Source organism: Loxodonta africana, chromosome 21 (assembly GCF_030014295.1).
Source record: "Loxodonta africana isolate mLoxAfr1 chromosome 21, mLoxAfr1.hap2, whole genome shotgun sequence".
Taxonomy (NCBI): Eukaryota; Metazoa; Chordata; class Mammalia; order Proboscidea; family Elephantidae; genus Loxodonta; species Loxodonta africana.
The window spans coordinates 12874489-12901915 of NC_087362.1; the positions used below are offsets into that span (position 1 = coordinate 12874489).

At 37.4% G+C, this 27427-nt stretch overlaps 2 protein-coding genes across 21 annotated transcripts in view; one reads left to right on the forward strand and one right to left on the reverse strand.

Moving 5' to 3' along the window:
• CEP44 (centrosomal protein 44) overlaps nucleotides 1-13249 on the reverse strand; it is a 32765-nt gene extending 19516 nt beyond the window's left edge. For 4 of the 19 annotated variants that reach the window (XM_064273563.1, XM_064273566.1, XM_023554991.2 and 1 more), the window contains exons 1-4: nucleotides 12546-13142; nucleotides 10033-11108; nucleotides 8446-8603; nucleotides 6809-6947 (exon numbers count right to left, since the gene is read on the reverse strand). In XM_064273563.1, the coding sequence (XP_064129633.1) occupies nucleotides 6809-6897 (89 nt within the window). In that variant the 5' untranslated portion in view covers nucleotides 6898-6947; nucleotides 8446-8603; nucleotides 10033-11108; nucleotides 12546-13142. Of the gene's footprint in view, nucleotides 1-203; nucleotides 1160-6808; nucleotides 6948-8445; nucleotides 8604-10032; nucleotides 11109-12518 lie in introns of those variants that run through there. The other 15 variants (XM_064273558.1, XM_064273556.1, XM_064273559.1 and 12 more) reach the window with 15 other exon arrangements.
• A 48-nt stretch (nucleotides 13250-13297) lies between these two features.
• Nucleotides 13298-27427, forward strand: part of FBXO8 (F-box protein 8) — a 68137-nt gene continuing 54007 nt past the window's right edge. The window contains exon 1 of one of the 2 annotated variants that reach the window (XM_010595624.3): nucleotides 13298-13412. Coding sequence is in view for 1 of the 2 variants with exons in the window: in XM_003415816.4 (XP_003415864.2) it covers nucleotides 21498-21501 (4 nt within the window). In the remaining variant the exon portion in view is untranslated. Of the gene's footprint in view, nucleotides 13413-21391; nucleotides 21502-27427 lie in introns of those variants that run through there. The other variant, XM_003415816.4, reaches the window with a different exon arrangement.

Below are 27427 nucleotides of genomic sequence, written 5' to 3' on the forward strand. Positions count from 1 at the left end.
GTCAAATGGGAACCTAATTTGCTGTATAAACGTTCACTGAAAACACAACAAAATATTACTAAAAAATAAAGAAAGAATACAAAAGTAGTTGTGAAAGTGAATATTTATCTAGGATAAGAAAAAGTATCAACTAATTACAGTTTTTTTTAACAGACAAATACCACACAAAAATAAAAAAAGCCAGTAAAAAAAACTGTTTTTACCTTAGCTCTCCTGCACCAACAGTCTACCATAGTATGTATTTTCTCAAATTTAGCCTTACTTGATCTAGTCCATTTTCTATTAAGAAAACAAATGGACCGTGTTACAGTGGTCAAGTGCATTTGATGGCTTTGCGAACACTTGTTACATTACCTCATTTACTCTTCACAAAAATCTACAAAGGTAAATATGATGACTTCTAAGTTACAAATGAGGAAAGCACGGCTGGAAAAAGCACCTACTGTGACTAGGCTTGCCAGTTCACTATCTTCTATTTACATTAGGCTTATTCTAAATCTTTGCTTACATTAATTCCTCTAGTCTTGAAAGTCATCTCCTTCTTCTCTGCCTATCTGACTGCTATTCATTACAAATCATTTGTGAAATCTCAAGCCTTTCTATGAAAGAAGACAGTCAGGTGACTAACAGGCACATGAGGAAATGCTCGCAGTCATTAGCCATTAGAGAAATGCAAATCAAAACTACAATGAGATACCATTTCACCCCAACATTACTGGCACTAACCAAAAAAATGGAGCCCTGGTGGTGCAGTTGTTAAGAGCTTCGCTGCTAACCAAAAGGTGAGCAGTTCAAATCCACCAGCCACTCCTTGGAAACCCTATGGGGCAGTTCTACTCTGTCCTATACGGTCACTAATGAAAAAAATGGAAAATAACAAACACTGGAGAGGTTATGAGAAGACTGGAACTCTTATGCACTGCTGGAGGGAATGTAAAATGGTAAAACCACTATGGAAAACGATATGGTGCTTCCTTAAAAAGCTAGAAATAGAAATACCATACGTTCCAGCAATCCCACTCCTAGGAATATATCCTAAAGAAATAAGAGTCATTGCACCAATACACATATGCACATTCATGTTCATTGCAGCATTATTCACAATAGCAAAAAGATGGAAACAACCTAAGTGCCCATCAACATACGAATACATAAACAAATTATGGTACATGCATACAATAGAATACAATGATAAAAAACAACGATGAATCCATGAAACACCTCTCCACATGGATGAATCTGGATGGCATTATGCTGAGTGAAATAAATCAATCACAAAAGTACAAATACCGTATGACATCACTATTACAAAAACTCAAGAAAAGGTCTATATACAGAAAAAAAAATCTTTGATGGTTACAAGGGAAGAAAGGAGTAGGTAAGGGAAATCACTAACTAGATAGTAGACAAGTGTTAATTTAGGTGAAGAGAAATACAAAACACAATATAGGTGAAGTCAGTACAACTTGACCAAGGCAAAGTCATACAAGCTTCCAGACATAGCCAAACACCTTGAAGGACTGAGTTACTGGGACTGAGACCTGGAGAGCAAGGCCTCAGGGAACATCTAGGTCAACTGTGCAAGTTCATAAAGAAAATGTTCTACATCCTACTTTGGTGAGTAGCGTCTAGGACATTAAAAGCTTGAAAGCGGCCATTTAAGATATATCTATTGGTCCCATCCCATCTGGAGCAAAGGAGAATAAAGAAAACCAAAGACACAAGGAAAATATTAGTCCAAAGAACATATGACCACATGAACCACAGTCTCCACCAGCCAGAGCCCAGAAGAACTAGATGGTTTCTAGCTACCACCACCAACTGCTCTGACAGGGATCATAATAGAAGGTACTGCACAGAGTAGGAAAAAAATGTAGAAAAAAAAATTTTTTAATGCACTGAAAAAAGACCAGACTTATTGGTCTGACAGAGACTGGAGGAACCTCCAAGACTATGGCCCTCGGACACCCTACTGACTCAGAACTGAAGCCACTTCCAAAGTCCACCTTTCAGCCAAAGATTAGACAGGCCTATGAAACAATCAAGAACACATGTGAGGAACCTGCTTCTTAGTTTAATCAAGTATAGGAGACCAAATGGGCAACACCTGCCCAAATGCAGATGAGAAGGCAGAAGGTACAGGAAAACTGGAAAATGGACATGGGGAACCCGGGGCAGAAACCGAGAGAGCGCTGACACATTATGGGATTGCAACCAATGTCACAAAACAATTTGTGTATACATTTTTGAATGAGAAACTAATTTGTGCTGTAAACTTTCACCTAAAGCACAATTAAAAAAAAAAAAAAAAAAAAACCCTCAAGCCTTCCATGAAGCCACCCTCAATGAGGTTTCCCAGAATGACTCCCAGGTACTCAGGATCTGTTAACTCATTCTGTCTTGCACTATTTTCTAATTTCTACACATACGGATCTCATTTTCTCCATATGAAGTATCCTCAGATTCTCCCACAACACCACACAGGAGACATCTGTTCAATTAATCAATCACATTTGTTCAATGCACGTAATATTGTACTTACATAAAACATGTTGAAGACACGTATATAAATTTCCTCATCCCCCCACATTTTTTTTTTTTGATAAGACAGAGAACAACACTATGATGACAACATTACATTTTGTTTTTCGGGACAAATATGAATTGTTTCCCTTTTAAGTTTGTCTGTGAAAAAAAAAAATTTTTTTTTTTTCTGTGAGTGCAGTAATATTTCACCCAATGAGAAAACAGCTCTGGCAACCTTGTTTATCTGGATATAAACCAAAAACAGGAAATAAAAAAAATGCCGTTGAGAGGCAAAACAGTCCATTTTATGCACATTACAAATAGAAGACAGCCAGGCTACTTTTAACACCTCTTTTGTTAAATCACCTCAAAAAGCGTGGTTATCTGGCTTCTAAAGACTTGCCAGATTAAAAACACTAAGAAAAACTGGTATTATAAACTGGCATGTGGACAGCAAAAGAAAAAAGATGGCAAGAAAAAAGAAAAAAAAAGTGATAAAACAATCAAAATATGCTGTGTGTATGTGTATGGGTAGCAATTCAAGCCTCTCTGTGAAAGAAGCCTTACCTACACCTCAACAGACTCTGAAGAAATTACACCTACTCCTCACTTACTATCTCCTCACCCGACATTTAGTATTTATGACAGTAGTAAAAAAACCTACTATCCGACTATTTTGCGCTTTAATGAGGTGGTGGGCATATTGACAAAAGGTGCGGAACACCCCCTTCCTCGATGAGGGTCTCCAGGTAGCCTCTGGGAAGCTGGGCTGCACTGCCTATGCCTTCTGTTCCCTCCTGCTGGTGGGGCACTGAGTCCAGCTGCCTTGCGGGCCAGCCTCCTCCGTGGCCACAGCCTCTGGGTAGACACAGAGGCGGCTGTGAGCCAGCTCGCACCTGTTCTGGGTTCTCAGCTCCTGTGCAGCCCAAGGCCCTGCAGCTCAAAATCGCTGTTGGCGGGAAGGGAGTAAAGAAACAGGCATCGGAAAGGATGTCCGGAAGAAATGTGTGGAAGTTTAATGACATCCCAAAGTGAGTCGAACTGTGCCTGACACCTCTACCGTGATGGGGCCCGGTGCTCGGCCTGGCTCTCAGCACCCCTGCAGGAAGCCCCAAGCCTCAGTGGCTCGCCAAGACAGACTGCAGAACAGGCTCCAGGATCGCGAACACAGGGCTTGCAGGGATGGGAGTGAAGTTCTAGAGGCTGCTCCATGAGGGAAGCTGTGACCCAGCACAGGAGGAAGGTAAAGTGGTCAAGCCATAGGCTGTCCAATTACACAGCCCAGCTTTATCCAGCTTTCTCTCCTCCAAACTTCCCTCTCTGTGGAGGAATACTCTATAACTGAACTCATCAAAGTAAGGAGCACATCAGTAAATCTTAGCTGTTATTATTTCTATGACCATCTTTTCTAAATAAAAAAAATCAGACAAACGGATGGTCTGAAAACAGAAAAAAAAAAATCCTCCATTTTTGCGTAATTGATTTTCCACCACAACCTGGTCTTCGCAACCTCACCGTGTGGATAAGGAGTGGGTGTACTATGTTACAGAATAATCTAAAAGTTATCGTTCTTAATGATGCACTTGGTCAATAAGAAAATTTAATGTTCACATGTTCTACTCAGAAGACACAAGAATAATCACTATATTTTAAATTATCTTTAATAAAATATCTTTTATAAAAATGTTGAAACTTAAAGTGATAAGCAGAAAATTCAACTACTCAAACTGGCTAAGTCTCTGCAAATTCTGTATAGTTCAGATTGTCATGTGTTTTGAGGAACTCTAAATTATGATTGGTACATACTGTGGGATTTGTTTCATATTTCCTGCTACATGTTTTCCTTACGTTCCTCATTATTGTTTCATTCTCTTAAATTTTCCATTTTCTCAACGGGGTAAAAAAAAAAAAAGGGGGGGGTTAGCTTTCCCTAATGTACAATACAAAGCTCATTATCAAGGATTTTACTCAGTAGTTGGTTTAATCAAGTTTTACTACAGAACTTGAACATATGCCTGACCTGTCCCTTGACACTCATTTATTCAATAAATGTCTAATTAACTCTTAGTATGCACCAGGCACAATTCTCGATACGAAGATACTGCAGTGAAAAAAACAAAGTCCCAGACATCAGCTTACATTCTAGGATGAAAAAATATTCAAACGATCAGTCGATCATATCAGGTAAGGATAAGATTGCTAGGAAGAAAACGGGAGGATTAAGGGATAGAGAATGACAAGAGTATGTAGGATTTTGGATGGACATGAATACAGAAGAAATGTATTGCTTTCTACAAAAGCGAGTAATTCATATTTGGAAAAAGAAAACTAAAGGGTTTAAAAACCTTTAAAAAATGTGAGGGCTGCAGCAATTCCACTCCTAGATATATACCGTAGAGATCTAACAGAAGAGATACAGACTGTGTACACCTATGTTCACTGCAGCATGATTCACAATAGCAAAAAGACGGAAACAACCTAAGTGACCATCAATGGATGAACAGATAAATAAAATGTGGTACATACATATGATGGAATACCATGCAGCCATAAAGAAAAATGAGTACCCGGATAGTCTTGAAACGTGTAGGAACCTGGAGGACATTACACTGCGTGAAATAAGGACAAACACTGAATGATCTCACTTTTATGAAATGACAAGGATAGGTGGATATACAGAGACTGATGTCCATTGGTGGTTAGCAGAAGTGGGGAGGATGGGGAACCATTTCTAGAGAGCAGTCACTTTTTGTTTATGGTATAGGGAAAGGTAGCACTGAATGTGAGTGAAGTTTGCACAGTATAACTGGTATCATTAAGTTGTCGGTAAGAAAAAAGATGAATTGGTAAATGCTATGTTATACATGGAAACCCTGGTGACATAGTGTTATACATAGTTTTGCAACAGCAACCTATATAGATAGATACATATCAAAAATCAAATAGGAGCTACAGAAGCTGACACTTTTTAGACATAACCAGTCACCTCACAGGATTAGTTTTCTTGAAGACTTAGGGTCATAGTCTCATGGGTCAACTCAGTCAATTGGCATAACACAGTTCATAAGGTACATGTCCTATATCCTAGTTTGGTAAGCAGCATCTGCAGTCTTAAAAGCTTGCAAACGGCCATCTAAGATACAACTATTGGTCTCGAGCAAGAAAGAATGAAGAAAATCTAAGAATCAGAGAAGGAACTGGAATACAGGACTAACTATCTCCATGAACCTCCTCTACCTTGAGAACAGAACTAGATGGTACCCAGTTACCACTACAGAATGTTCTGATTAGGGTTACAATAGATGGATCCTGACAGAAATGAAAAAAAAAAAAGGAACTTCAAATGCGCAAAGAATCCAGACTTACCAGACTCACCAAGACTGGAAGAATCCCTGAGACCATTGCCCTGAGATACTCTTTAAACTTTGAACCAAAACTATCTCCTGAAGTCACCTTTTAACTAAATAGCAGGTTAGCTCAAAAAGTAAAGGATATTTCCCTTAAGTGCTGCACTCTATTAAAAAATTATCTACATGAGACCAAATGGACAACCACTACCCTAAAGCAGAGATGAGAAGGCCGGGAGATAGTAAGACTAAGCTAATGGGAATGGAACAATCAGAATGGAAACAATGAGAGGGCTGATACAACGTGAAGGATGTAACCAATGTCACTGAACTGTATGCGTAGAAATTGAATGGGAACCTGTTTTGCTGTGTATACTTTCGCCAGAAATACAAAAAATATATTTTAAAAAGTGGGACCTGTTAAATGGGATAGCTTAGTGATAATAATAATCTTCAAGCATGGTATAGGTTGCCATAAGAAATCTATTGACAGTAATTTTTCGTATCCAAAAGAAAACAGTCTTGTATAAAACCTGTTCTCCATAAAAAGGAATAAACAAAGAATTAGGCTGGCAAGAAATGACTGCAAATTCTGCTCTATCATCTAACTGAACGTGAGAGGGGGGTAGAATACATAACTAATGAAATCCACTATACTTCTATGAGTTTAAAAGTTGTACAGCAACCACACCCACTGGGCTGTACCTCTGAAAGGTGTTTTAAATCTCTTGGGTTTAATTTTTCATTAATTCCTATGTACCTAAAAACAAAGTCCTATAATTCCCTGCTTACTAAATAAATGCTTTCATCATTTCAAGATAAATTTAAACAGCATGCTGATAAATTGGTATCTTTGCAGATACTGCCCCCCATGTCCAATATCATCTCAAATCATTACCAAAAAGAACACAAATAAGTTTGAAAGTATACCTTACCCTATACAATCCACCTCCTTAGGATAATTTAGTGAGCGAAGTACTTGTTCCAGGTTCCGTAAGCTTCTTTTTAAGTCACCTGTTGCCATTATTTAACGCTAGATTCACCTCCAGCTCTTGAAAAAACTTAGTATTTTACCTAAAAATAAAAATCCATAACACTGATTTTAAGTGTTTATTTTTCCAAGTTTCTCTATTCTGTTTATATCTCTGCTGACACTTATCATAGTTATACTATTTTTACCTAATTTATCTTCTACATTGGTCTTGTGGAAACCCTGGTGGTGTAGAGCTTAAGTGCTAGGGCTGCTAACCAAAAGATCAGCAGTTCGAATCCACCAGGTGCTCCTTGGAAACTCTGTGGGGCAGTTCTACTCTGTCCTATAGGGTCGCTATGAGTCAGAATCGACTCAATGGCATTGGGTTTGGTTTGGTTTTTTTTTTGGTATTGGTCTAGTACTGCCTTGTATCTACTATATATGCCTGAATATAAGGTGAAATTTTTTCTCCCAAGTTTTTTTCTTTATATTCATGTTATTACAATGTGTCTCATATTTTAAAGCTCTCCCCAAAACTTCATCTTGAACAGAAATGTATCACTTCGGAAAACATATCAACCTGAAAAAACCTCCTTTATGGGATGACACTTGACCCCCTACATCACACCAGTCACAAAATTAATTCCATACTTACTGAAGACCTTAGTGTGAATGGTAAAACAAGAGAGTGAAAAGATAAGCCATTGAGTGAAAGATGATGTTGGCAACATACACAATCAATAAAGGACTCAGAACTAGAATATGTAAAGAACATCTTACTAAGCAATAAGAAAAAGAAAGACAACTCAATAGAAAAATGGGCAAGAGACTTGAATGGGAACTTTACAAAAGAGTAAACATTTAAAAAGATACTCATTTTATTAGTCATTAGGAAATTACAAAGTAAATTCAAAATGCAAGGCTGCAGTGCATCTGAAACTCTCACACAAAGCTGTGAAAGGGTAAACTGGTACGATTACTTTAGAAAACTGGCAATATTTACTAAACGTGATATACATAAAGCCTGTAAAAAAGAACACAATGCCTATAAATACACGTTATAGACCGAATTAAGTCCCCTCAAATTATGTGTTATAAATCTTAACCCCTAAACCTGTGGTTAAAATCTCAGTTGGGAATGGGTTTTCTTTGTTATATTAATGAGATAGCATTAGTGTAGAGGATAAGTCAATGTCTTTTGAGATATAAAAGAGCAGATTAAACAGGTAAGGAAGCAGAGATGGGTGAAGACAGATGCCATGCCACATGAAGATCACCAAGGAGGCAGGGAATAGAAGTTGAAAAGAGATCAGGACTTTCCTCCCCAGCAGAGAGAGAAAAAAAGCTTTCCCTTAGAGATGGTGCCCTGAATTTGGACTTCTAGCCTCCTAAACTATGAGAAAATAAACTTCTGTTTGTTAAAGCTACCCACTTATGGTATTTCTGCTACAGCAGCAATAGATAACCAAGACAATGCACAGCAAAAATACATGTACATGTACACCAAAACACATGTACAATATTTGGGATTTTTAAATAAAACAGTCTTTTTAAACCCCCAGATAAATAATGCCACGTAGTTATATTTAAATGACTCACTTTACTGTATGGAGTAGGGCTTTTATATGGAGTCTTCGGGTCATGCAGATGGTTAAGGGCTTGACTACGAACTGAAAGGCTGGCAGTTCGAACCCACCCAGAGGTGCCTTGGGAGACAGTCCTGGAGAGTTGCTCCCAAAAGGTCAGTCTTGACAACCCTAGGGAGCAATTACACTGTGAACACATGATATCACCATGAGTCAGAATTGACTCAATGGTAACTAACAGCAATAGGACTGGACTTTCAATGGACTCTCAAAGAAGTTATTCTCAAAAGAGATGTGAAATCAATCAGTCATTAAGAAACTTTGCTGGGAGAAAATTTGGGGGGAACCATATATCAAATAAGAGACGGATATCCAGAATATATAAAGAAGTAAAACTTTGCAAAACGACAAACAGCCCACTCAAAAAATAGGCGAAGGACCTGAACAGACGTTTCACCAAAGAGGATATACAAATGGCCAATAAGCACATGAAAAGATAGTCATAGTTGTTAGCCATTCCAAAAAAAAAAAAAAACCCAAACCCACTGCTGTCAATTCCAAATCATAGTGAGAGCTGCCCCATAAGGTTTCCGAGGAGCAGCTGGTGGATTCAAACTGCTGACCTTTTGTTAGCAGCCAAACGCTTAAACACTGCACCACCAGGGCCCCCATTAGCCATCAGGGAGATGCAAATCACAACCACAGTGAGATACCACTTCTCCTCCCTTTAGTAATGCTAAGACTTAAAAAAAAGGAAAATAACAAATGTTGGCAAGGATGTGGAAAAATTGTAACCCTCATCCACTGTCAGTGGGAATGCAAAATGGTACAGCTGCTGCAGAAAAGTTTGGTGCTTTCTCAAAAAGTGAAACACAGAGCAGCCACATGAGCTGGCAATTCCACTCTCATGCACATATACCCAAGGGGCTTGAAAGCTGCCACGCAAACAGACACATGTACACCAATGTTCACTGCAGCACTACGCACAATAGCCAAAGGGTGGAAATAATCCAAATGTTCATCAACAAATGAATGGATAAACAAAATGTAGTATATACATACAATACTACCCTGCCATCAAGAGAAACGAAGTCCTGATACATGCCACAACAGGAATGAACCTTAAAAACATTCCGCCCAGTGGAATATGTCAATCACAAAAGGACAAATATTGTATGATCTCACTAATATGAAAAACCTAGAGTACGCAAAGGTATAGAGATCAGAGTTTAATCGTAGTTCCCAGTGGAAGGAGAGCGTGAGAAAAGATGAAATCATTGTTTAGGAAGCGCTGAGTTTCTGTTTATGGTGACGTGAAACTTGACAATGGATATTGGTGATGTTTGTACATATAATTGACGTAATTGGTCTCACTGAATTGTACACTCGAAAAATGTTAAATCGACAAATGTTGTGTTATCTATATTTTTACAATTTAAAATAATAAAAAGAACCTTTGCTGGAAGAGACGATGAAAAGTTTCTGAACTACAAGTCTAGTCAACTCAAACCAGTAAGGCGAGGCTCAATGACACACTCAAAAATATCTATTTTAACTGTACATGGACATGCCATAGAAGGAAAATAATATATAACAATACCTTGATTATTGAATCCTCTGGAAATGAAGCTCCTTTAAAATGAAGTCATTGATATTAAAAACAAAAGAGAAAAATTCAGAAATCAGGTTAAGTAAAGTTAGTATGATGTTTTCTCCCAAAACAGCATTCAAGTAGTTGCCCAGAACACAAATCATTTCCTGACACACCTTCTCTGTGTCTACTCATAACTAATAGATAATAACGCTAGTAATTTGCAAAAGCCTAAATTTAGTAAGCTTTCTATTTTAAGTGTCTAGTGTCCTGTTTCCGTATTGTTTTCCCCAGGGAACAGTGACTGTTCCCTCTATTTAGGGACACAGTAACTTCCTGTTGCTAGCCTCCTCTGCTTTATCAATGCAGTAAAAAATAAGTTATTGAGTATACTTTTATATATTTGTGCATAAGTTTTGGTCACTATTTTACAATCAGTTATCTCAACTTTACATTTTATCAGTTTAATTTCATAACTTTAGGCATAGGAATTGCAGGTATAGTCAAATGGGAGATAACCAAATAAAGAGAAATGATCCAGAAATCACATTATACAAAACACTGGCAAAGAAGGTAAACTATATTTAACATCTTCTAGGATGACTGGGGACAGATGTACACAAAGGATAACAGAGATGACTTCCCAAAACTGGTCTTTACTTTCCTGGGAAAGACAAAGAATTAGCTAATCTGGCCTTAGCTACAAGAAACCTTCTTGGCTGTTGCCATTGGCCAGCTTCTTCTAGTTTCCAGATCCATCTATCTTAACACAATTTTCTAAAGGTGTTTTCTTCCCCTATGGCATTCTAAAACTTTATACAAACTGTATCTCTCCCCCAAAGACTTCCTTTAATTTTCCAGATGTGTATTCCATCTTTCCAGTATATGTAATTTTGTTTAATACTTCATAGTGTCTTTCCATTTTTCCTTTTTCTGATTTCCTGTAACACATTACAATCACTTATGTTGTGTCTACCTCTGGTAATGGAATTTCTGACAACAAAGTATGTCCCTGGAACACATCCTCTTCATTAACAGCAGAATAAATATTTTGAAGAAGAGTGAGATACAAGTACAGCTTGGATCTGTAGGTGAAGGAGATAAGTGATAAAACAGGATAGAAAAAATAAAGCAATCAAAAATGTGTACTATACAGAAAAAAAAATCCCCCAAATATAAGGGGAAAAAATTACAGCTACTGGCCTACGTTATCATGAAAGGCTTGAGTAAGTCTCTTATAAAATTTTTTTAAAAATTAAAATATTCAAAAAGCCAATCTTCTGCTTATGCACATCTTAACACAGTACTTTCAGAGAAGACGAAAAATAACTTACTTTTAAAATAATTGACATTTCCACTTTATAACACTTAGCAATAAAATTACAAGCAGAAAGAAGATATTACTCAGCTTATATTACAGATTAAACCAACAACAAGGTCTCACCATATTGCTTTCTAACTTCCTCCCAAGGGTTCTGCCTACAAGTCAGATCTGCCCAACTTAATTTATTAGGGAGAGGTGGTGAAAATGGATACCACTGCACGTTAAGATTTTTTAATCTGCTCTTTAGAGGTGATTAAAATGATGCTCCCAATGGAATGCCATTGGATTCAAAGTGATTTTTTCAGAGTGAAGCCAACTGCCCTGAAGCTATTATAGTCTATGACTAAGGGTTTATGACATAGCCCATGACACTCAAGAATCCCTAAAAACCGTGCACAAGAAATTAAGAAAGGAGTAAAGATGAGAGAAATTGTAGTTTATGAAGATTTTCGCAAAAGATATTCGGGAAATACTGCTCTAAGGAATAGGAAGACAAGTCTGAGAAAGGCTGAAAAAACTGAAAAGAAACAAAGGGAGTAAGGAACAAGTATAGAGCTCTGTGGGACTGCTGTTTTCACATACAAAACTGTTAAACATTTTGTGGATAATTTAAGAAAAAGTCTACTATTGACATAATTCCAGGATAAAAAAAGGATAATAAAAATCTCAAGATGGATTTTTAATTAAAAAACCCATTGCCTACGAGTCAATTCCGACTAATAGCGACCCTATAAGACAGAATAAAACTGCCTCATGGGGTTTCCAAGGCTGTAAATCTTTACGGAAGCAGACTACCACATCTTCCTCTCTTAGCGCAGCTGGTGGGTTTGAACCGCTAACCCTTCGGATAGCAAAAGAGCCTTAACCACTGCGCCACCAGGGCGCCTAGATTCTTCAGAATGAAGGGAAAACCTGTCGTCCTCTAGTGAAGTGCAAGCAAAGAAAAAAAAAAAAAAAGACTACTCTCATCTCTTCCTTCTGGGCAGTATTTCCGAAGAGTCGAATCGCTCCTCAGCTCAGATGACCCCATAGAAGCAATCAATCCGGCTATAACTTCCCAACCCTAAATCGCAACCTAGTCTGAAAGGATTCGCTGGCACCACTCTTCCTACTTCTCTGCTATCAAGAGATATACCAGTTGGGGCATTACCTAGGGCTTCCCTCCCTTCACCTGATTTAAAAGGATGAAAAGGCAGACCTGGTCCTCAGCCACCCTCCAGGGCCTGGGTAAGGGTAGCGGAAAGAGGCGACCTCTGTCCAACCTAGGGCGCAGCTTCTCCGCCTCCCCCGGGTGTTCCTAGCGGCCGCTGGGCGGGGAAGGGGGCTTCGAGGGCCCCTGGACCAGCAGGACAAGGGAAGGGGGCAGGAGCGTATGGAACCAGAGAGACACCGACGCCCAGCTTCCCGCAACGACTTCCTGCGACCCGGCACCTGCGACCGGGCACCTGCGCTCCGGCACCTGCGCTTCGGCTGCTTCTCGCGCCGACCGTTTCTATTCGGAACCGCGGGTTGAAGCGCGCCACTCTCCGCGGCAAGAGCTTCAAAGCTGCCGGCTCGTCAGCGCTCCGGGATTCCTCCCTGCAGATTCCACACCTCGTTCATCTAGACCCTGAGAAGACTGACTCTGCTGAGAGCCTTCTCAGTGACCAGTCCGATCCCAAATTGCACGTAAGAAATTTTCATAGTTTAGATGGTCAGAGCGTCTCGAGCTGCGAAGTGAAAAGCAAGGAATCTATAGCGAATCGTAAACAACGGGGATAAAAATACTTTTTCTTTAAGGACCAGAACCTGCAACGTCACTTCCGGCAACAATAGGAAACGTCAAAACTCGGGCCGTCTGCGCCTCTGGCCGCTGCAGGTTGAAGTAGGCTGAGTTCAGAGGAGCCTGGCGCTGCTGCTGGTACTCTTGGCACCGTCACCTCCACCGACGCGAGCAAGTTAAGTTTGAACCGGCTTCTCCATGGCCTGGGTGCCAGTTCCCGGCTGAGGCATTTTCCTTTTGGCTAACAGCCCCCGCCCAGAGGCCGATTCGTCGCGGCGGCGGTGGAGATCGCAGGTCGCTCAGGTACAAAGGTCTTGTCTCTTTTTCCCTCACAACCTCCACTTTTCTTCTCGGAAATAGACAGCCGGTACTTGTCAGTTGGCAGAAACTTGCCGACCAACAGGAGTTTGGGACCAATGACAACGCAAAGCATGTTGAGTGACAGCTGTGATAGCTTGTTAAAGTAAGGAATCGGAGTCAGGAGGCGGGAGCGGGGTGTGGTCCGTGTTTCTAGGCCATTGGGGTATAGGTCAGCGTGGGTCCCCAGGTAGTGTGACCCAACATCATTCTGAAATAAAGCCGAGATATGACAAGAGTTACTTTCTTCTGGGCCGATTGTTGCTTTTCAGGAAATTAGAGTTTTATTTTGATGCCTATGCATATGTTTTGGTTCCTTACTTTCCATTATGTATTAATGTAAACACAAAAAGTTAAGGTCTAAAAAATATTTTAAAAGTTAGGGTTACGGTGGATTGCAGTTGCTTCATCCGTCAAATTTTTTGGTTAAAATCTGGGAAACTATTATTAATTTTTTCTTATTTGTTTCTCTGCGACTGGAATCTAATCGCCCTTTCATAGTGGGTACTCAGTAAACATTACTCATTAGGTAAAACAGCGTAAATGAATCGTGATCCTCAGTGATGTAAGATTGTGTTTATTTTTTAGGTTCTGTATGTAGCAATTTAACAATTGCGTCTACTTGTTTTAAAAGTGAAATTTTTATTTTAAGGATCCTAAGTGTTTCTTCCCAAATCATTATATCATGACTTTTCATTTTAGCCTTCCTTCCCCTTCTTTTCATCTTTGGAGTTTGATAACCATATTTCTGAGATAGGAGGGATTTTGTCTTCGTTTTTCCTAAGAAAATGACTTACAAGATAGAGCAGGTCTCAAGATAAGGAATAAATTTTATTATGTTTTACAGGTTGAATAGGAAGATTACCGTTTTTATCCAGTTAACCTGACAGTTTGTCTGATAAGGTACTATGTTAGTTATCTACTGCTGAGTAACGAAGTACCCCCAAATTTAGCAGCTTAAAGTAACAAACATTTATTATTTCAGTTTTTGTGAGGGCATAGGTCCCTCATCACATGGGCCTCTCTATAGGGTTGCCTTACAATGTGGCAATAGGGTTTCCCTAGGGAGAGTGATCTAAGAGAGAGCACCTAAAACGGATCCCACAGTCTTGTATAACCTGTTCTCAGAAGTGACATCCCATCACTACTGCCATGCTGTATGTGTTTCAAGTGAGTCAGTAAGTCCAACGCAAACAGAAGGGTAAAATCTGACACAAGGGCATGAGTCCCAGAAGGCAGAGATCATTGGGACTATCTTAGAGGCTGCCTACCAGGTACCCCGGCTGATGACTTTTAGGAGGTAATAAAAAAAAAAAAATTAGGAGGTAGTAGGTAGGAATAATTTAACAAAAATGTTCCAGAGAAATGCAATCAGACAAGGAGAAATGTGAGACTTTTAAGAAATAGATTTGTACAAGCATTACCTCTCTTGAAAAAAACATGTTTTGCCTTTTTGATTATTATTAATTATTTGAAGAGGGTCTTACTCCTTATTTTCTTTGGGAATCTTTGCTTGAGGAATGATATATGATAGAGGAATCACACACTGGAGGGTATATGACAGCTGGAAAATATGTGCTCCTTACCGACTGCCATTTTATATGGTTGAAATTGAGTCTAAGTTAATATGAGCCAAGATAGCTTTAAGAGGGACAGAAGTTAGGAAAGATTTTGAGGTAAGTGTTGAAAGAATGCCTGTCAGCGGCGGCCTTTGTGTTGGTGTGAGATCAAAGAAGGGGTGGAGGAGGAGTGTCTTAGAATAGAAAGGTATCTTGGATGCCTCCTTTTTAAACATTATTAGTTGGTACATAGCACCTTCTTTCCTCATTACTTGTCTGTGTATCTCCAGCACAGCTTTTGTCAATGAACTGTAAACTTAGGGAGATAAAAAGTACAGTGGTTTCAAGGGTTTGTTGGAGTGTCACCATTTTGGCTGTCACCCAATGTAAGATTGCTTACATGTCTTCCCCGTTTGAAAGATGTTGTAAATCGTTAACAGTAAAGTACTATTCAGGTTTGTCTCTGATACCTGAGGTGCTAAACACTAACAGTTCTCAAAATGTAAATTTGGCTTTTAAATATTGGGCTCCCTTTCAGGTAAACACACTTCATTTATAGTAAATTGCAGCCAATTTATTGATATTGTTCTGGGCCCTTCAGTGTCTGCAAAATTTTAAACAGATAATCAAGAAAAATAACATAGTTAAATACTTTCAATCACAAAATATGTTATGGTAATAACTACTAGATAAGCCAAAACATACATCATAGTTTATTATATATGATCAGATTAGTGGGGGCTATTTTATGTGTTCACTGGGCTTTTGTGTAGGTTAAAAATATTATTTTTTCCATTTCACAGTATACAAACATGAATTACCAAGAGATTGAGCTGTTCTTTGCTCTCAGTGCTATGAAATTAGTCATTCAAGTTTATGGTTTTCTAGTCTACTGCTTAGAAAACTACTAGTGTACAACTATTTTATTTTTTTCTGTGTCTCCATTCGTATTTGGAAACTGAAGCTATTCCATTGGCTGGCCCCTGATAATGCATTGAAATCATTAAAACTGAAGTCTGTGAAATATACATCTAGCTCATGTTGCTTTATTATTTTACTTAGTAATTTTAAACAATTTAATGAAATACATCTAGTTCTGTACCTTTATGTTCATGTTTCTTTTCTTTCTCATTAATTTATTTTTCTGACAAATTTCTTGACATACACTCTAAAGTAAACTGAAAGAGCCTTAGCTTACTTGAGTAAGTTTACATCCTATTTGGGGCAAGTACTTTAGCGATATAGAGATGAGGAAAGATATTTACGATTTCAAGTTTAGGCATCAGGCTTAGGGAGCTTAGCTTTGTGATCAGCAGTTTGTTTATTCTTCAAGAATAGATTGCATAGGATTTCATAAGGTGTTTGAATGAAAGAACCAGATTTTAACAAGAGAGTCAAGCTTGGAGAACCCCTATCTGCTCTTCCATGTAGTGGTTTGTAGAAGTCATGAGTATGGGGGAAAGAAGGAATGAATAGGACAGATGCTAAATACATACACATCCGTCTCTATCACCTCTCCTTTTATTTTTCTAGAGTCATAGAATTTTATAGGTAAAGGCAACCTTAGAGGTCAAGTTCAAACCCCTTGTTTACAGGGGAGGGAACAGACTTCAAAATTTAAGTGAATTTCCCATTGCTCACAACTAGCCAAAGAAGAAAGCTTAATCAAATCCATGTTTTCTTCCAGTCTCTTTTCATTATTGGATGTTTTCTCCTCTCATTTCTGACTTTGTCTCGTTCCGTGTTGCTCTCAATATTTATTTTAGTATCTTGCTTCATTTGTATAAAGGCAGTAGGCAGTTCAGTGAGAATTATAGTTTTTGCTTTTTTTTTTTTTTTTTTAATTCCACAGCACTCATAGGAACAGCCGTGTGGTTAGTGGGCATGGAGTGTGATAGGCACCAAGGAGGTGGGTTGGGGTGTGTTGGCATGGTTGCTGCCGATTACAGTCATGTAGCGTAATTAATAGTGAGGTTAAATAAGAACCAGTACAATTAACTGCTGATATACAATACAGTAATGCTGATGATAAATATGATAAATTTATTTCACTTAAAAGTTAAAACAGACCATGGAACATTTCTCACAAAACAAACTGAAGAAATGAAATAAGCCTAAAATCCCCAGGTTTTTTGCTTATATTTAAATGATACATATTAATTTTTACTTTTACTTTAGATTCATTTTGGTAGGGCTTATATAGAGTAAAATTAAAGAACAAGAAAAAAACCTTCAGAAAAAAAAAGTAATATTGTAAATCTTTTTGAATTAAAAAAAAAACTACAAATGGTATGCCTTTTAGTAACAAAAACTGCTCTTGCAGAACCAGATCTTTAGATTTAATGGATTTTTTTTTTCTTTTTATGTGTTTAATGTACCTTGTGACCTCTTAGTACTTAGCTATTTCCCTTTTCTCCTTAGAAAGACCTCCTTGTGGACTTACCTTTCTTTCATTTCTCTACAATTGTTGCCTAAAGTCTTAGGGGTAGGATTGATGATCAGGTTTTTTTCTTTTTTTTAATTTCTGCCCAGTCTGTTCTAAACTACTTTGGTGGTCTGTCCTTTTGGAAGTAGAGAAGTAAAATGCCGGGCTGCCAATTTGTTTCTTAATGGCTCATATAAAATATTTTCTCATAGAATCTCCCATGTTCTTATGCCGTTGAATAATACAACATGATATAATTTAAAGATTTCTGAAACTTAAAATAACCAACAATCTAGTTGTTACTGTCTACTTGAAAAAAAAATTAAAAATTTCTAAAAAGATACAAAAAAGTGAACTTCCTCATCTTTAAGTCTTAATAGAATTTTGATATTAATAGTAACTCTTTTAGTATGCCTTTTAGAACCTTATCAGAATTAGGACTTTTATTGATTATAAATTCCACTATTTTGGTGCATAAAAAATATGGAAGAAAACTAACCATGTATATTGAGTATTTAAATGAGACTGCTCATGTGTCAGTCATCCCAAACCAACGATTTAACACTGTTTGCTCAGGAAGAGATTTATGGAATTGATTTGCTTCAAATAAAAGTGTTAAAACCAGCGACTTCTTGGAGACCCCCCAGACTCCTTTTTATTTTCCCTGTCCTCCACTCTGCACTGTCTAGCTAAGTGGTGTATAAACTACTCTTTGCTGCGTGTGGTGGTTTACGCAGCATGTGCTGTCTGAATACTCAGTGCCATGAATTAGTAAAAGCATTAGCAGAGTTACCTTTTTTGTATACTAATATTACTTTATTTGATGTGCATAGGGATATTTTGATTAGAGCTACTTGATGTTTTACAAATAGGCTTTATATCAGATATACCAACAGCTATTAATAAAATAGTTTGTATTTCTTTTGTGGAAATACTCTACTCTTTTGAAAAGAGAACAAGAACTTTATAAATACAGTTAGTCAAAAATACCATCTCTTTTATAAATGTAGCCATCTACTCAAACAGTATAGAAAACTTATTGTTCTTATAAACTTTAATAAATTAGTAACTGATGTAGTGAAGGAGGAGCCCTGTTGCACAGTGGTTAAGAGCTCAGCTGCTAAACAAAAGGTTGGCAGTTCAAATGCACCAGCCACTCCTTGGAAATCCTAGAGGGCAGCTCTACTCTGTCCTATAGGTTCGCTATGAGTCAGAATCGACTCAGTGGCAATGAGTTTGGTTTTGTTTTTTATAGTGAAGAAGCCCTGTTGGTGGAGTGGTTAAGTGCTCGACCGCCAACCAAAAGGTGGGCAGTTTGAGTCCACCAGCCGCTCTGCATGAAAAAGGTGGCAGTCTGCTGCTGTAAAGATTACAGACTTGTAAACCCTATAAGGTAGTTCTGCTCTGTCCGTAGGGTCACTATGAGTCGGAATAGACTCGACGACAAAGAGTTTATAGTTATTGGTAATTAATCTTTTAATTGGTACTGCCTTCTAGGTAGAAGTTTCTTTATGCCCTGTTACAAGAAATTTTAGGCTAAACTTTAATTTTTTTTTTTAGTGAGAAAACTTCATCCAAAATCATGTCAGAAAAGTATAGCTTGTTTCTCAGATTTTTGCACTGGTAAAAAAAGAAATTGAGCCAGGAACTACATATTGCCTTACCAGTTAATAGATGCTTTCAAATACGTTGAGGAGCCCCGGTGGCACAGTGGTGGCCTCAGTGCAAACTGAAAGGCCAGTGGTTCGAACCCACCAGCTGTTCGACAGGAGAAGAATGTGGAATTCTGCTTCCATAAAGATTACAGCCTTGGAAACCCTGTGGGGCAGTTCTACTCTGTCCTACAGGGTTCCTTTGAGTAGGAATCAACTGAACAGCAGGGGGTTTTTTGGGTTTCATAGATGTTGTCTCAGTTGAAGCTCAGAGCAACCTTGTAATACAGATAAGAGTGACTTTCCCCATTTACAGGAAACAGAGGCTCAGAAACTTTGTTTATAACACCTAAGGTCACACAGTAAGTATAGCATAACTGGAGCTCCAATTTTAAATTCATCCTCTAAATAAACAGTGTCAGCAACACGTCAGTACATTTCTCTAAAGCAGTCATTATATTGCTTCCATTCTCTAATCACAGTATAATAAAACTGAAATTTAATATAAAAACCCTAAACATTTATATTTTCTTAAAAAGTAGGCTCTTCCAGATAGTCATTGAGTAAATTCATAATAAAAGTATTAATATTGTGGTTATCATTTTAATAGAAACAAGGAAATATAAGAATTTAGGAGATTTAGACAAAACTTACTCTGATTTTTAGAATATTTTAAATAAATAAAATCCTCATTATTTCTGTAAATTTAGAAATAAAACAATATTATTAGAAGCAAATCTGTGTTAATTCACACTAAATTATGTACTTTGTTTTCCTTAATAATTATGACAAATTTCTCTTTACGATATTTTGCATTTATATTCCCTTTTTTGTTAGACTAAATATAAGTCACATAAGTATCAGCCCTTTTGTTTCTATACCTTAACCCAGTCATTGGTACATCCTATGTAAATAGTCAAAACATTGTTAAATTTTTTAAGGGTATTCCTTGATTGTACCTTCTTTTGACCTATAATAAATTCCATGAAGTCAGAAATGATTCATAGGTCACAGGTTTTTGATCATTAGTTGGGTTTCCTAAAATCTAAAATGGTTACTCTTTATCAAGTAACACTAAATTTGGTGTGTGGTTGGTCACCCTCAAGGCACTCATTATATAGTTCTTCTGAATTTTTTTCAACAGCTTTGAGTTATCATTTACATAGCAGAAAATTCACCCATTAAGTGCCCAATTCCATATCTTTTTTTTTCTTTTTCTTCTTTGAGATAATTGTAGATGCACGTGCAGTTTCAGGAAATATACAGAGAAATCCCTTGTACATTTCGCCCAGTTTCCCCAGATGGTAACATTTTGGAAAACTATAATATCACAAGCAGACTACTAAAATTGCCTTGCTTATTCAGATTTTCCCAGTTTTAGTTTACAGTCCTTGAGCTGTGCGACCATTCAGTTTCAAGATGTGTTTACTCAAACGTATGTTCCTTGAGACAGTGATAACTTTGGAAACAACCTTCCATATTGTACTTTTATTCAAAAAAGGATCCTGTAAAACAGAATCTCAGATTCTCATGGACAGTAGACTTTCTGCAGCCATGGAGGGTGGATGAACCCCTGTAATTATTGCCCTGAGATAACCTTTAAACCTTAAACCAAAAATATTCCCTGAAGTCACCTTGAAATTGAACAGTCATTTAGCTTAACTAATAAAAAATGTCTGTCTTGCGCATTTTGCTCTTTTTAGAACTATCTATTAGTTGACAGCACCAGCTCAAATGATTGCATAGGAACCTCAGGGGGCACTGAGTGTTTGTTGACGAGGGAGAAAAAACTCAGAAGGGGTGGGTGAGAATGGTTGCACAACTCGAGCAATGTAATCAGTGTCACTAAATTGTACATTGTAGAAACTGTTGAATTAGTGTATGTTTTGCTGTGTATATTCTCAACAACAACAAAATAAAATTTAGAGGAAGAAAAGAATTATTCTTAAAAATTATTATCCATTATTTTATTGATAAGAAAATTGAGGAACAGAGCTTATAACTAATCAGATTCTGTGTTAAGGGTTTGAACCAAGGTCTTTTTCACATCAGAGCTTTTATTTACATATTTATTTGACCATCTTTATGGACTCATGGATTCTTATTTTATAAAATAAATTGTAACCCATTGTATAAAACTCCTTATTTTTATTTTGATTCCCAAATTGCCCCAGGTTTGGGCAATAGAAACTCCAAACTTGTCCTAGTGTCCCTTTCAACCTTATCTCATTGTTTTTGATTTTTTTTTTTTTTTTTACTTAGTGGCTGCTCATAATCTGTTTAAGAAACACCACCTTAGGAGTTTCTTGGTAGACTTTAAGGAGGTCCAAAGTGGACTGGAAGGGTGAAAGAGAAAGATTACCGTTTCACGATAACTGTATATAGCAGAGCTTTGATGGGTACGTACTATATAGACAAACTCTCAAAGTATGTAGTGTGTAAATTACATGATTTCATAATTTTGTCTATTTATGTTAAGATTAAAATAAACTTTTACTGAAGAGTCACTGGTTGAAATCAGGAAAAAAGATTGTGGCATGTTTCAGCCATACTTTAATGACTGAACATTGGATCTATGAGGCAAGAAAAAATTGATTTATTTACCGATATATACACATATATCGAGCTTGTGACTCTTGCTTTGGGATGATTGGTGTGAGAATGGCCATTATACTGGGCTATTTGCAAGTGCTGGGATGAAGCTGGAGAGGGTGACCTTTTCTCTAGGAGCATTCGATTTCTTTTTATTTATTGTGCTTTAGGTGGAAGTTTACAGCTCACGTTAATTTCTCATACAAAAATTTATACACATATTGTTATGTGATCCGGGTTGCAGTCCCTATAATGTGACCGTACACTCCCCTTTTCCACCCTGGGTTTCCCTTGTGCATTTAACCAGCTCCTGTCCCTCTCTGCCTTCTCATCCAGCCTCCGGACAGGAGCTGCCCATTTAGTCTCATGTACCTACTTGAACTAAGAAGCATACTTTTCACAAGTATTACTTTATGTTTTATAGTACACTCTAATCTTTGACGAATTGACTTTAGGAATGATTTTAGTTCTGGGTTAACAGAGAGCCCGGGGCCATGTCTTCTAGGGTTCTTCTAGTCTCAGTGAGTCCATTATTTCTGACCTTTTTACGTGAACTTGAGTTCTGCACCATACTTGTCTCCTGCTCCCTCAGGGACTCTCTGTTGTGTTCCCAGACAGGGTGCTCATTGGTAGTAGCCAGGCACCATCTGGTTCTTCTGGTCTCAGCCTGATGGAGTCCCTGGTTTATGTGACCCTTTTGTCTCTCGGGCCAGTATTTTCGGTGATCTTCATTCTCCTTTGCTCCAGGTGAATTGGGACCAGTTAATACATCTTAGATGGACACTCACAAGCTTTTAAGACCCCAGACACCATTCACCAAAGTGGGATCCAGAACATTTTCCTAATAAACTTTGTTATGCCAGTTCACCTAGATGTCCCCTGAAACCATGGTCCCCAGTCTCGAGTCTCTGCTACTCTGTCCATCGAAGTGATTGGTTGTGTTCAGGAAACTTCTTAGCTTTTGATTTAGTCCAGTTATGCTGACTTCCTCTGTATTGTGTGTTGTCCTTCCCTTCACCTAAAATAATTCTCGTCGGCTGTCTAGTCCGTGAATTACTCTTTCCCTCCCTCACCATCCTTGCAATCATCAAAGAATGTTTTCTCCTGTATTTAAACCTTTTCTTGAGTACTTATGATAGCGGTCTCATACAATATGTGCCCTTTTGCAACTGACTCATTTCACTCAGCATGATAATTTCTAGATTCATCCACGTTGTGAGATGTTTTGCAGATTCATCATTGTTCATTATCACTGTGTAGTATTCCATTGTGTGAATATACCATAATTTGTTTATCCATTCATCCATTGGTGGGCACCTAGGTTGTTTCCATCTTTTTGCTATTGTGAACACTGCTGCAGTGAACGTGGGCATGCATGTATCTGTTCGTGTGATAGCTCTTATTTCTCTAGGATATATTCCAAGGAGTGCAATTGCTGGATTGTATGGTAGTTCTATTTCTAGCTTTTTAAGGAAGTGCCAAATTGATTTCCAAAGTGATTATACCATTTTCCATTCCCACCAGCAGTGTGTAAGTGTTCCAGTCTCTACACAACCTCTCCAACATTTATTATTTTGTGTTTTTTTTTAATAATACTAGCCTTGTTGGGGTGAGATGGTATCTTACTGTCGTTTTGATTTGCATTTCTCTAATGGCTAATGATCATGAGCATTTCCTCATGTATCTGTTAGCTGCCTGAATATCTACTTTGGTGAAGCCTCTATTCATATCCTTTGCCCATTTTTTAATTGGGTTGTTCGTCTTTTTGTTGTTTAGGATTTGTAGTGTCATAGATTTTAGAGATTAGACCCTGATTGGATATGTTGTAGTCAAAATTTTTTTCCCAGTCTGTAGGTTGTCTCTTAACTCTTTTGGTGAAGTCTTTTGATGAGCATAAGTGATTGATTTTTAGAAGCTCCCAGTTATCTAGTTTCTCTTCTTGTGTTTGTGCATTGTTAGTAATGTTTTGTATTCTGTTTATGCCATGTATTAGGGCTCCTAGCATTGTCCCTATGTTTTTCTTCCATGATCTGTATCGTTTAAATTTTATATTTAGGTCTTTGATCCATTTTGATTTAGTTTTTGTACATGGTGTGAGGTATGGATCTTGTTTCATTTTTTTGCAGATGGATATCCAGTTCTGCCAGTACCATTTGTTAAAGAAGACTGTCTTTTCCCCCATTTAATGGATTTTGGGCCTTTGTCAAATATCAGCTGCTCCTAGGTGGATGAATTTATGTCTGGATTCTCAATTCTGTTCCAGTGATCTATGCATCTGTTGTTTTGACTATAGTGGTAGTATAATAGCTTCTAAAATCAGGGAGTGCGAGGCCTCCCACTTTGTTCTTCTTCTTCAGTAATGCTTTGCTTATCCAAGGCCTCTTCCCTTTCCGTATGAAGTTGGTGATTTGTTTCTCCATCTCGTTAAAAAATGTCATTGGAATTTGGATCAGGATTGCATTGCATCTGTAGATCACTTTGGGTAGAATTGATATTTTCACAATGTTCAGTCTTCCTATCCATGAGCAAGGTATGTTTTTCCACTTAGGTAGGTCTCTTTTGGTTTCTTGCAGTAGCGTCTTATAGTTTTCTTTGTATAGGTCTTTTACGTCTCTGGTTAGATTTATTCCAAAGTATTTTATCTTCTGGGGGGCTCTTCTAAATGGTATTGATTTGGTGATTTCTTCTTCAAAGTTCTCTTTGTTGGCATAGAGGAATCGAACTGATTTTTGTATGCTTATCTTGTATCCTGATACTTTGCTGAAATCTTCTGTAGTTCCAGTAGTTTTCTTGTGGATTCTTTGAGGTTTTCTGTGTATAAGATCGTGTCATCTGCAAATAGGGATACTTTTACTTCTTCCTTGCCAATTTCAAATGCCCTTTGTTTTTCTAGCCTAATTGCTCTGGCTTGGACCTCCAGAGCAATGTTGAATAAGAGTGGTAATAATGGGCATCCTTGTCTGGTTCTAGTTCTTAAGAGGAATACTTTCAGGCTCTCTCCATTTAGAATGATGTTGACTGTTGGCTTTGTATAAATGCCCTTTGTTATGTTCAGGAATTTCCCTTCTATTTTGCTGAGAGTTTTTATCATGAATGAGTGTTGAACATTGTCAAATGCCTTTTCTGCATCAATTGATAAAATCATGTGATTCTTTTCTTTTGTTTTATTTATACTTTAAAACAATTACTTTAATTGTTTTTCTAATGTTGAGCTACCCCTGCATACCTGGTGTGAATCCCATTTGGTCATGGTGAATTATTTTTTTGATATGTTGTTGAATTCCATTGGCTAGAATTTTGTTGAACATTTTTGTGTCCATGTTCATGAGGGATACTGGTCTGTAATTTTTCTTTTTTTGTGGTGTCTTTTTTTTCTTTACCTGGTTTTGGTATCAGGGTTATTCTGGCTTCATAGAATGAGTTTGGGAGTATGCCATCCTTTTCTGTGCTCTGAAATACCTTTAATAGTAGTGGTGTTAACTCTTCCCTGAAAGTTTGGTGGAATTCTCCAGTGAAGCTGTTGGGGCCAGGGTTTTTTTGTTGTTTTGTTCTTTTGGGGAGTTTTTAAATTACCTCTTCAGTCTCTTCTTGTTATAAGTTAGTTTAGTTTTTCTACCTTAGTTTATGTTAGTTTGGGTAGGTAGTGTGTTCCTAGAAATTTGTCATTTCTTCTAAGTTTTCAAATTGGTTTGAGTACAATTTTTCTGTTATGATTCTTTTAATTTCAGTTAGGTCTGTTGTAATACCGCCCAACTCATTTCTTATTCGGGTTATTTGCTGCCTTTTCTGTTTTTCTTTTGTCAGTTTGGCCAATGGTTTATCAATTTTGTTGATCTTTTCAAAAAAACAACTTTTGGTTTTATTAACTCTTTAAATTATTTTTCTATCCTCTGATTCATTTATTTCTGCTCTAATTTTTATTATTTCCTTCTGGTGCCTGTGAGCTTCTTTTGCTGCTCTCTTCTATATGTTCGAGTTGTAGGGTTAATGTTTTGATTGTGGCCCCTTTTTCTTTCTGGATGTTTGCATTTAGTGCTATAAATTGACCTCTGAGCACTGCTTTTGCTGTGTCCCAAAGGTTCTGATAGGATGTGTTTTCATTCTCACTTGATTCTGTGAAGTTGTTTATTCTGTCCTTGATTTCTTCTATAACCCAGTAGTTTTGAACAAGGTGTTATTCAGTTTCCATGTATTTCAGGTTTTTTGTTTGTTTTTTTTTCCTTTTTCTGTTATTGATTTCTACTTTTATGGCTTTATGGTCAGAAAAGATGCTTTGTAATGTTTCGATGTTTTGGATTCTGTTAAGGCTTGCTTTGTGGCCTAATATGTGGTCTGTTCTGGAGAATGTTCCATGTGCGTTGGAAAAGAAAGTATACTTGGCTGCAGTTGGGTGGAGCGTTCTGTATATGTTTATGAGATCAAGTTGGTTGATACGTAGCATTTAGATCTTCTGTGTCTTTATTGAGCTTCTTTCTGAATGTTCTGTTCTTCACCAAAATTGTTGTGTTGAAGGCTCCTACTATTATTGCGAAGCTGTCTATCTCACTTATCAATGCTTTTAGAGTTTGTTTTATGTGTTTTGGAGCTCTGTCATAGGGTGTGTAAATATTTATTATGGTTATGTCTTCCTAGTGTGTTGGCCCTTTAATCATTATATAGTGTCCCTCCTTATCCTTTGTGGTTAATTTTGCTTTAAAGTCTGTTTTGTGAGAGATTAATATTGCCACTCCTCTTTTTTGATTGTTGTTTGCTATATATTTTTTTCCATCCTTTGGGTGTTAATTTGTTTGTGTCTTTGAGTTTAAGGTGTGTCTCTTGTGGGCAGCGTATAGATGATGGTGCTTTTTAATTCATCCTGCCACTTTCTGTCTCTTTATTGGTGCATTTAGTCCATTTACGTTCAGCGTAATTAGTATGAGTTTATTGCTGTCGTTTTGATGTATTTTTGTGTGTGTTATTGACAGTTTCTTTGTTCCACTTAATTACCTGTGCTATTTTCCTTCATGTATTTTCTTTTCATCTTTTTCATTGTTGTTGATTTTGTATTTGCTGAGTCTTTATGTTTTTCTTTTTTATTTTGATGTGGAGGATTGTTAGTTTCCTTTGTGGTTACGTTAAAATTTACCTCAGTTTTTCTGAGTTTAAACCAATGTTTTATTTTTTGATATCACCTTGACTACTTCTGCATGTGAAAGTTTTATGACTACATCATTTAGTCCCTCTTTTTTTTTGTTTTAATGTTGTCATCTTTTACGTAGTGATGTCTCTGTTTCCCTACTTTCAGTGTTCTAGCTTTGATTTATTTTTGTTACTTCCCTATCTATGTTGATGTCTGGTTGTTCTGTCCTGTGTTCTAGTCATGGGTTGTTATCTGATATTGATTCTCTAACTGGAGGACTCTCTTTAGTGTTTCTTATAATTTTAGTTTGACTTTTTTAAGTTCCCTAAATTTCTGTTTATCTGGAAATGCCCTAATTTCGCCATGATATTTGAGAGACAGTTTTGCTGGAAATATAATTGTTGGCTGGCAATTTTTTACCTTCAAGACTATATATATGTCATCCCATTGCCTTCTTGCCTGCATAGTTTCTGCTGAGTAGTCTGAGCTTAGTCTTATCAACTCTCCTTTGTAGGTGACTTCATTTATCCCTAGCTGCTCTTAAAATTCTCTCTTTATGTTTGGTTTTGGCAAGTTTGATTATGTCTTGGTTACTTTCTTTTGGGATTTACCCT